Here is an 11746-nt window from a genome sequence, read left to right as displayed (position 1 = left end):
TAATATAATGCCCTTGTACCCCTAAACTTTAAACATTCGTATAATAATCTTCTACGGACACGAATAGGGAAATGAAGAAGTAAGTAAAAGCAATGATCCTTTTCAAACATTGGAGGTCAAAGGTGAGAAGCCGTGATGCTAGCCCCTGTGCCACCAGTTGGGCGGAGCTTATCAAGTGATAAGATATATCTAAATTACGTCGAAAACTTTGACGGTCGGTTTCTCTAAAACGGTCGAGTATCTGCTGGTAAGCCAGAACATGTTTTCGCTTATTTTGGCTCCTCTTTTACTGAGATAAGTTTCTGGGAAATCGTATAACGACACATGCCGCGTTCTTCGTCATAGTAGCAATTGCAAGCAACGTCCTCGATGATTTGTTAAGATATATTCCAGTCTGGCAGTCTATACAGCTCTCTCTTGTATAGTAGCTCCCAAACTTTCCTGACAACATGAATGCCTAACTAAACTGTAGAAAGAGACTTCTCTCTGAACATTTACTTTTAAAATGACGAAAGATAAATGACATTTTGTTTTTGTAGGTGCTGTATTAAACCAAGAACTAATGACTCACTAACGTAATAGCTACTGATGTTGAAGTGCCAGTTGGTTCGTTTATTGTTGTGGAGCGAGTAAGGAAGCAATTCCTGGTCTATTTCACGAACTACATACAAGTGGGGAAAAGGCAGACTCGTGAGACATTTAAGCATGTGTCTTGAACGTATCCCCGTTTTACTACCATAGCTGGAAGATAGTAATTGCGCTATCTGAGGAATAGTATATCCATACACGCCTTTCACTAGCTGTACCCTTCACCACATTCTGACATGCATTAATGCTAGTATATGAAGAAAAAGTGATCACTGTTACCTTACATAGTCGGAATTTCAGACATGTATAATAGTAATAATAGTAATGATCTATTAAAAATGTTTTGTGACCAAAAACACAACTAAGCCCTTACCTCTCAGAATTTAATTTTACCCCTCGGATGGGGCGGGGGAGTAGTAATTACCCCAGGTTTGGAACCGCTGTTCTACTACCACGAAAGCATGAAAGTTACTCTCTCATGTCGTAGTTCGTATGTCCCATCATCCTGTCTGTGTCCACCAACTTAGCTGAGTGATCAACGCGCATGACTGCCGTGCAGCGGTCCCGCTTTTGATTCTCCGCTCGGGGACTGGGTGTTGTGTTGTTACCATCATTTCATCATTATCGACAGCCACCAGCCGTCGGCGGTGTTACGGTGCGGACACGTGTCCGTGTTCCGCAGCGAGGCGCAGCTACCCGGTATTTGTGTTTACCGCGGCCGTAGCCGCGTGCCGTCGTTTGCCTAGTAACGGTAATACCCTGTGGAATCTTACTATCGCAAGGCGACACTGCGATTTAATTTTTGCCCTGATTTCGCCCCTCCCAAGGTGCTCGATGTGTAACGATACCCGCGCGCCGAAGCGAAGGTAACACCGAACTACATCATCGGGACCAATCTTTTCACGGTCAGTAATAGTCTACTGTGTTATGTGAGAATGACTGACGACGCAGCATGAGAAAATTATACGAGAGGACCACCGTGGAATAAGCTTGTCAGTCCAACGGCAACGTAGGAGCCGTCACCATTGACCACGCTAGTCTCGGTCTCATAACCGTCAGCGTGTTTATCGAGAAGTGGGCACAGTTCAGGACATATCCTATCCCGAACGGTTTTTGCCAAGTTCCCGACGGACTTTGGAGCCATGTACCCTCCTACCTCCGGATCGAAGTTTGCAGGACCAACATTTTGTACGATTGTCAATAACGCACATGCTCTGGTTGCGGAAAAGGCGGCCATCTACCGTCAGAATGCGTTCAGTGACGTATTGGGCAACTCCCTCTTACGGACGTGCCACCTCGACCACTATGACAGTCCTGCCGGTGACTTATGCGGCGGCATTCACCGCGACGACAACTCCAAGTCCGTCGCTGTGGCCACCCCGACAACGCCATGTCTCCCCACCATCATTCGGACGTCGTTGCGGTTACTAACAATGAGGAGGCCGCCTTACAACCGTCTTCCCCACCTCACAGTGGAAGAAGTAACTCCATCCCACGGCCACTGGACACATTTTTCTAGCGTACGGCGGCCTTCGAGTCGTAACGTCGCACCTCGTTGCTCTCATCTGATACGGAAGAACACGTCGTAAACAACGACCACCACATCGACGCAAACGTCGCCGTCGATCAGTCACGGCACCCAGCGACCTTCTCCATGACGCCGCTGATCCTGCTCGGCTGGAAGACCAATTACGATGTCCATCCGACGGCAACAGTAACGGAAACCGTTGTGCGATGGTTATCTTGGCGCCATTGAATACTATGTTTCCCCGTCCGTCGCGCGGTTTGAGACCACAATCTCCTCGCAGTCGTCATAAGCCTACCTCCTCTTCAGAGAAGACCATCTGGATATTACTCCGTCTCCCCCCCCCCCTCCCACCCTACACATAGGGCAGTGGGGCGACGACGTCGAGGATGAACCGGCACATCAATCAGAGATGCAGCCACAGTCCTGCACAGGTACTAAACAGAGCTTCTATCCACTCCGTGACACAACGAGCGGCTGCTTCTGATGATGGCAGATTCGCTCCCAACGCCAACATACAAGATCGCAACGCTAAATACCAAAGTGATCAACAATACAGCGAAGTTTGAACTCCTCCGTGACATGCTCACGGCGTCACAAGTTGACGACGTCCTTCTACAAACGGTGTGTCTTGTCACCTTTCGGACTGTCTATGGGTTAGAGCTGTTCAGTCATACAGAGTGCAGAGCGGCCCTCTTCATTCGGGAAGCGATCCCAGTCACAGATGTTTTTGTTATATCCTAGCACGGTATGGCCCTCACAGTATTTGATACCTAGGCCATCAACTTATACGCCCCACTACGGTCCACCCCCCCCCCCCCCACACACACACACACACACACACACAACTTCTGAGGTCATCAGTCGCCTAGGAGGTGGTCACATTAGCTCGGGGTCCCGTGCTCGCTACGCACGTGTCCACAAAAGAGTTGTGGACCCCCTGGGGGGCTCACTGAGGTTGTATTTGTTCTCGTATCGATCGAGGTGCGGCAAGGTGGCCTCATGCAGTACAAAATTTACGGGCTTTCAGTTTCAAAGAGTCAGTAGGATGTTCTCCATAGCTCAAAAAAGTCCTTTGAGCCACCGGCGTACTTATCGACAGATGCTCGTAACGCACAGACAGTAGTGTGTGTTTCGACCTAGTCGGAGAGCGGACAGTCTGTCGCCTCGGCGCGAGGGCGCGGGGAGCCGGTCCGGGCCAATCAGCGGCGAAGAAACCGAAGGCGCAGCGACAATGGCGTGCGGTCGTCAGCTGGGCAGAGCCGCACAATGGCTCTCGCAGACGCGCAGCCGCCGCGGGGTCGAGTTTCGCCGTCGCCGCCCTCCTCAGGTCTTCCAGCCTCCGCCCCCACCCTCACCCTCACTCCACCAACCCCCAGCCAATTCACGCAGCGACTCGCTGGTCGGCCGGTCCCCGTGCTGACGTGTAGGAACGGGGGACAGCCAGTAATTTCTCGAAAGCGTGATCGCCGTAAAGATGCCGCCGGCGGAACTAACCTTAAGAGCGACGGTTCGACACGTGTAGTTCCGCATACCTTGTTCTTGCAACCGGTTTTATAAGTAAAGTTGCTAAAACAGTGACCCATCTTCGTAACACATAATGGAACTCTATTCACACTGGACGTCAAGAAGAAGAATGAAGGAAAGGGTAACTACCACTGTTTCAAAGCAGCTATTTTCGTGCTTTTTTTTTTACAGTAGCTCCTAATTTCCCTCTCTCGAGCACTATCAAGCAATATCATACAGCAGTGAGACAGGATAACTGTAATGTCATCGGTAAAGAAATTTGTACTGGCCGTGCACCACAGCATAAACAAAAACAACGAAGCTTCTACTGCCATTGTCTGGCTCAAAATGGCTCTGAGCACTATGGGACTCAACTGCTGAGGTCATTAGTCCCCTAGAACTTAGAACTAGTTAAACCTAACTAACCTAATGACATCACAAACATCCATGCCCGAGGCAGGATTCGAACCTGCGACCGTAGCGGTCTTGCGGTTCCAGACTGCAGCGCCTTTAACCGCACGGCCACTTTGGCCGGCGCCATTGTCTGCCTCGGAGCTGCGAAGCGAAGGTGACCAAGTTCGATTCCCGGCAGAGTCGGTGGTTATCAGCGCTCGGGGACTGGGCGTTGTGTTGTCCTTAAATTCGTATCGCGGTAATTGATACTCCACTAAAAAGATGGCTCAATTGGCACGGTCCGAAAGCTAGTTACAAAATTCTGTTGGCACTGGCTTTCAGTCGCAGTGTTTCCCGGGATACAGTGGCTATGTTTATTTCTTTCTATTATTTGGCAAAGACCGTGTGCTCTGAGAAAGGGGGGGCCAGCATCCAACATTTTGTGCACAAATGAAGCATAGCACACATATCTTAGTTAAAGACCTTTTTTCTCGGAAACACTTGTCTGGTCGTTACATAAATAGTGTAAACGTTGTGACGGCTAATAGACTGATCTAACACTGTTTCAGACAAAGATGCTGAATTACTGTTGAACGATAAACAGTTTACTGAAGTCACCCATCTTCTGTTAATTCGGCAAATAAAAGGCTTGTCGATGCAGTAGCGTTTCCCCCATCCGTGCAGACCCGGAACAGTACGGTATTTCAATATCACAGGAACCACCATTCGAAGCAAAAAAGTCTTCGAAACTTCAACTGTAAAATGCATAGCTGAAGAGCTATTAGCACTTCCTCACCCAAACTGCGAAGCCAATGTCTCCTACTGCAAGGTCTTTGCTTTCCGTATTTTGGGAGGCGGCAGTTAGGACCAAAAGAAAAAATTGCCTAGTACACATGACATGGGTTCCGTAAAATGCTTGATTTCGGAGCTAGAAGAGACATGTTCCACAGTAGCGAAGATGAAGTGTTCCAGCCCGAAGCTATGCTCGTTCCTGCCATATCCCTGAATATGAAACATTCTTCCTGCGACATCCTATTTATAAAAACAGCACATACAGAACTACACTCCTGGAAATTGAAATAAGAACACCGTGAATTCATTGTCCCAGGAAGGGGAAACTTTATTGACACATTCCTGGGGTCAGATACATCACATAATCACACTGACAGAACCACAGGCACATAGACACATGCAACAGAGCATGCACAATGTCGGCACTAGTACAGTGTATATCCACCTTTCGCAGAAATGCAGGCTGCTATTCTCCCATGGAGACGATCGTAGAGATGCTGGATGTAGTCCTGTGGAACGGCTTGCCATGCTATTTCCACCTGGCGCCTCAGTTGGACTAGCGTTCGTGCTGGACGTGCAGACCGCGTGAGACGACGCTTCATCCAGTCCCAAACATGCTCAATGGGGGACAGATCCGGAGATCTTGCTGGCCAGGGTAGTTGACTTACACCTTCTAGAGCACGTTGGGTGGCACGGGATACATGCGGACGTGCATTGTCCTGTTGGAACAGCAAGTTCCCTTGCCGGTCTAGGAATGGTAGAACGATGGGTTCGATGACGGTTTGGATGTACCGTGCACTATTCAGTGTCCCCTCGACGATCACCAGTGGTGTACGGCCAGTGTAGGAGATCGCTCCCCACACCATGATGCCGGGTGTTGGCCCTGTGTGCCTCAGTCGTATGCAGTCCCGATTGTGGCACTCACCTGCACGGCGCCAAACACGCATACGACCATCATTGGCACCAAGGCAGAAGCGACTCTCATCGCTGAAGACGACACGTCTCCATTCGTCCCTCCATTCACGCCTGTCGCGACACCACTGGAGGCGGGCTGCACGATGTTGGGGCGTGAGCGGAAGACGGCCTAACGGTGTGCGGGACCGTAGCCCAGCTTCATGGAGACGGTTGCGAATGGTCCTCGCCGATACCCCAGGAGCAACAGTGTCCCTAATTTGCTGGGAAGTGGCGGTGCGGTCCCCTACGGCACTGCGTAGGATCCTACGGTCTTGGCGTGCATCCGTGCGTCGCTGCGGTCCGGTCCCAGGTCGACGGGCACGTGCACCTTCCGCCGACCACTGGCGACAACATCGATGTACTGTGGAGACCTCACGCCCCACGTGTTGAGCAATTCGGCGGTACGTCCACCCGGCCTCCCGCATGCCCACTATACGCCCTCGCTCAAAGTCCGTCAACTGCACATACGGTTCACGTCCACGCTGTCGCGGCGTGCTACCAGTGTTAAAGACTGCGATGGAGCTCCGTATGCCACGGCAAACTGGCTGACACTGACGGCGGCGGTGCAGAAATGCTGCGCAGCTAGCGCCATTCGACGGCCAACACCGCGGTTCCTGGTGTGTCCGCTGTGCCGTGCGTGTGATCATTGCTTGTACAGCCCTCTCGCAGTGTCCGGAGCAAGTATGGTGGGTCTCACACACCGGTGTCAATGTGTTCTTTTTTCCATTTCCAGGAGTGTATTCCATGGACCAGTTTGACACTTGGGTTTGGAGCACAACTAAAAAAAACCAGAATTTCATTCGTGCGTGTGTGTGTGTGTGTGTGTGTGTGTGTGTGTGTGTGTGTGTGTGTGTGTGTGTGTGTGTGTGTGTGTGTGTACAGAAACGGCCGCACCACTATCATAATTAATAATGGGTAGACACCAAATGTAACTACCTGAACTCACAAATAGAAACGTATTCTGAATTTAAGAATTAGAAACTATCAGGAAAGCGAATATTAAGCTCAGAAATCGTGATGGAGTGCCCTAGTATCTAGTGTCATGTTTCATCTGTGATCAAGCAATAATTAACAATACTAGTTACAAAATGACATCAAGGAAGCCGCTGTAGGGTTGAAACGAGAGCACAAGAGCGCACGCGCGCGCGAGATCATTACGTCTCGCGAATAGAAAACTTCAGACTATTTTGAAACGCTGTCATTACTCTAAAAGAGGGAGGCCTTGGAGCCAGACTTTCGCCAAAATGGCGCCTGCCACGAGGTCTTATGTGATTAAAACAGGATACACGGATTCTGTGTTAACTGTTGCTGGACACCGACAGAAATGATCACTGCTGGCCCCTACGTGGAAACGCGGTTCCAGCAAGACAACAGCAGCCCGTCACGGTATATAGTAAGTTCTACTGCCACCCTGAACGCCCATTCCTATGAAAGCTCTGTGTATCTTACAAGCGAGGTCTGAGGAAGCTCTCCAGATCTGCTGCGTTGCCACTATCTGGCTGTTTCTAACCGCTACCTACCTCGCAGGAACGTATTCTTGCGTTCGTGGCGTCCTTTAAACCAAGGAACTTATAAAGCAGCATTATCTAAGGCTATATTCACAGTGACACCGACAACGGTCGTTACACGCCGTCGCCAGAGATCGCCCGACAACATCGGCCCACAGCTAGGTCAGACTGCGTCGTATCTCTTCCGTCAGTTTTTTGCGGAGCCACGCAGGTTAGGTTAAAATCTATTCCACGTATAGAAAGTAGGTTACATTTAAACATCCTGGGGTAGGATGGATACCACGACGCCTCTATGCTTTGAGGCGAGCGTTGCATTGCGGCTTTGCTATCAAAAAGGCGCCGAATACTTGTGAATGAGCTATAGCTGTTTCGAAAAGAACATGGCGAGAACCGTAAACACAGTTATTGGAATAACCAAACATTAAAAAAAACACACGAGATGCAGAGAGGAACGTTCTGCTAAACACACATAATCGAGATGATTCGTGATGACACTGAAGAGAAAGATTACAAACACTCTGAACAACTGCAAATAAATTCAGCACGCTAGACTTGAGTGAATTAACCTTCAGAGCCTGTCCTGCAGCGTACGTTTGCAGGACGAACATAAATTTTAGGATGAGATAATCTGAATACCTGAACCATTCGTAGGCGGGAAAACAGAGACAAGATTTGCAAACTACCACACAGAACAGTATCACCATCCTACTGGCCTAAGAACACCAATATAATCATAATAGTAACAATTTATCCCCTTACCACAATCCAAAGCAGATCCCTTACAGTAACTCTGAACGGAAGACACGCCACCCTTCTCCCTTTAACAAGTTAGTTTTTGAGATTGTAATGTACGCCTAAAATTTGCAGTACAGCTGCGATTTCAGTTCTTAGATTCCGAGCTATGATGGTATTTTTCATCCTAAGGATTCAATAAACCACTATTTTCTTTACATAAACTTAACAGATACTCACAGTACATACAGAGTGGGCGAGAAGTCCCCGTACCCTCTAGTACGGAATGCTAATCGATGGGATTTGATTTGGTCTAGCCGAAGTACGTACTTTAAGTATATCAGTATGTTCCTCATCACGCTCTTAACACATTTCCATACCTCACATGTTCTTCTTGGCATATTTTTATCGTGTCCGGTGTTACAGTCCGAATGCTTCCTCAACAGCATTTCACAGTTCTTCGCTTGTAGGGTAACGACGTGGCGAAACATGCGCCTTAGTAACTCCCCATAACAAGTTGCCGAAGTGTGGTGAGATCAGGACTTCTTGCTGGCCATTCAAGGGAGCTTGTGCTGACGATGAACACGACCTGTTCACTTAGGAACTCCCACACTGCGAGAGCGCAACCATATGCGTTTAATGAGGCACCTTTCCTCAAACTGATGTTTTAACTATATTTATAAGACGTGTAAATAATGTGCGCCATTCACAGCCCCTTCAAGAAAGTATGGTCCAAGCAGACGATGTGATGTCATCGCTGCCCATATATTGCGTGAGAGCGGTTCCTTTCTAACTCGACCGTGTAGAGTGCATTCTCTTTGGCCCAAACGGCATTATTTGAACCACTTGAGCTGCGATAAATGGCACATGCATCTGAGAACATAACCTTCGCACATTCCACTGTGTTTGGAAATTGAGTTAACAAAGCACGGCAGCCGGCCAGGGTGACCGAGCGGTTCTAGGCACTACAGTCTGGAACCGCGTGACCGCTACGGTCGCAGGTTCGAATCCTGCCTCGGGCTTGGATGTGTGTGATGTCCTTCGGTTAGTTAGGCTTAAGTAGTTCTAAGTTCTAGGGGACTGATGACCTCAGAAGTTAAGTCCATAGTGCTCAGAGCCATTTGAACAAAGCACGGCCATTCCGGTCTGTATCCGGTATTTCGTTTACGAACGTCAGTCATAAACGTCTGACCTTAATGTCTTTTTCATGTGATCTCGCATTGTTGCCCTCGGTATACAGAGTTCAGAAACACCTTTACATGTCGACGTCATAGGAGATTGTTCAGTCGAAGCAGAGACTCCGGCACATATTTTTCGCGTGTCTTCTTCCTTCCACTCCTCGTCCTGTCTTTTTCTTGGACTCATCCCTTCATCTGTTTCATTGTCTGTGTGTTGTCGTTCGTGCACCCACACTATTCTAACTGAACTCTCCTCAGTATTCTAACTATGACCGCTCACATCTGCCACGGTTGGAAATTAAAACTCGATAGCGACTGCGAAAACTTGTCAACGTGAATTCCAACAATTGATTCCAACAACTGGAAGTAATAAACAGCTACCGACATTTAATAATAATAATAATAATAATAGAGGTTACAGAGATACGAGGATTCTCGCCAGCCTTGCGTTTCATGTTGGAGAGTCCGCAGCTCGTGGTCGTGCGGTAGCGTTCTCGCTTCCCACGCCCGGGTTCCCGGGTTCGATTCCCGGCGGGGTCAGGGATTTTCTCTGCCTCGTGATGACTGGGTGTTGTGTGCTGTCCTTAGGTTAGTTAGGTTTAAGTAGTTCTAAGTTCTAGGGGACTGATGACCTTAGATGTTAAGTTCCATAGTGCTCAGAGCCATTTGAATCATTTTTTTTTTCTCCATGTTGGAGAACGTCTGCTTATTCTACGTAAGAAAAACTACTGATCTGAATTTCACCGATCGTCGTCTGAAGTCTTAACGTCCGGACCACGAAATCTGTCGCATTGCGACCGCTCGCACTTACTGGCACAGTGGTTTGAAACGCTGAGCAGTCTTCGGCCGATGTCCGCCGTCGTCGTAATCCACCGACGTCCGTGCCACTGTGACCGTACTGCGTGCGCTGGACCAAATTACACTTTGAGGTCACGACCTATCCCCTCCGGCTACAGGGATCCAAGCGCCGCAGAGTAGCTGGCGAGAAAGGCGGGCGAGCGGTACTGTAGCAGGAGGTCTCGGTGGATGAAGAAGAGTTCAGACGGCGTGAGGCGAGCTCCCCAGCGACGCGGCGCAGGGTGAGCGGCGCGCGTGATGGATGCACGGCGGCGTGGGCGCCCATCTTGCAGTGTCCGCCGCCACGGCCTCGTGTCCATGACGTATCGCGCCGCTGGCGGGGACTCATCTCCGCCCCGACGCTGCGAATTCCCAGCGGCGGCTCCTGGCCAGCCTTGCGACGGCACGTCACGCGACGATAACCGCCATCAGTTTCATACTTACTTTGCGAAAGACACAGCCTAGCGCATGCATTCTGTTTTGGCGGATCGCACCAACTGTTCATTCCACAGAGATATACAATGTGTTCGGAAATTCCCGTAACAAACTTTCAGGACTTGTAAAGGGGAGTGACTACAAAATATTTTGAATAGGACCCCATGTCCGGAAATGTATCGTTTCCGTTCTATGACTGTTTCAATTCATATTTGTAACGCGTCCGCATCTGCTGAGGAAGACAGAAAAACCTCAGAGCTGCTTGCCCTAGTGTCTAACAGGACAGACAGGACGACAGTATGGCACGAGTTCTGGCCGCTGCACTGGAAATTGAAGGCCCACCAGGTGGGATGGAGAGTCTCTACCAAAAGCTGCTTCATAGGTACAATGTCTGTAAGAACGTTGGTCTTCGCTACATCGAGCCGCTGTTGTCATTTATCAGTACTATTCTGTGTGTATAGTATGCTGGGCTCTATTTTGTTTTGGAATAATGTAAATACCCCCTAACGTTAAGTGTTAATACGAACATATGTGCCTAAGTGATAATGTTTCGTTAGTTTACTAAAGAACTGTTACCTAATAATTTTACTGCTGCATGCCTAATTCCATTCCTCAGGCAGAAGTGGATGAGATAAACATCTGAACTGAAACGGTCGTTGAACGGAAACGGTACGTTTCCAGACATTGATTCCTATTCAAAATATTACATACTCACTCCTCTCTAGAAGTCCTCGAAGTTTGTAACGAGAACGCCTCGTATGTCTTAGCAGTAATAAAAAATGGCCAGGTGTGAGTAGGACTCGCGCACTGAGGTACCGTGCTGACTCACTGATGTACATCGATAGCTCGTCCACTCCAGGAATCGAGAATCTTTACGATTTTTGTCTGTTATCGACACTGATACTCGTAAGATATAGCTCTCAGGTATTCCAAGGCTTCACAGAATATTTTAATTTCAATTTTGAAATCGGATAACAAATGACAAAAAAACAATATTGTTTTCGTGTGATATAATTACAGATTAACTGTTCTCGAATTTTTCCCCCTTTAGTTTTACTGTGAAGTTTCGATTCTAGGCAAATTTCTTGATTCCACGTCCAGTGGGCTAAGTGGCACGATCGGTCGCAACCAGTCGTTGGACGCAGTTGTGCTCTGGCTGTTGAAGCATGCAGGGTTCAACTTGTTTAACGCTGGACCACGTAAGTAGCAAGTGAATTTGATGACCATCTTCCTCAACATTTGCCCGCAATAACTGTGTTTTCTGCGAAGCACGCCTGTGGCTGCGTGTTCCGGCAATT

At 48.7% G+C, this 11746-nt stretch overlaps 1 protein-coding gene across 1 annotated transcript in view; it reads left to right on the top strand.

The window, feature by feature from the left end:
• Positions 1-3382: 3382 nt before the first annotated feature.
• LOC126199520 (uncharacterized) overlaps positions 3383-11746 on the top strand; it is a 33509-nt gene continuing 25145 nt past the window's right edge. Inside the window, exon 1 of the mRNA XM_049936441.1 lies at positions 3383-3559. Within this exon, the coding sequence (XP_049792398.1) occupies positions 3383-3559 (177 nt within the window). The remainder of the gene's footprint in view (positions 3560-11746) is intronic.

This window comes from Schistocerca nitens, chromosome 8, assembly GCF_023898315.1.
Source record: "Schistocerca nitens isolate TAMUIC-IGC-003100 chromosome 8, iqSchNite1.1, whole genome shotgun sequence".
Taxonomy (NCBI): Eukaryota; Metazoa; Arthropoda; class Insecta; order Orthoptera; family Acrididae; genus Schistocerca; species Schistocerca nitens.
This window is presented reverse-complemented; position numbering and strand designations above follow the sequence as displayed.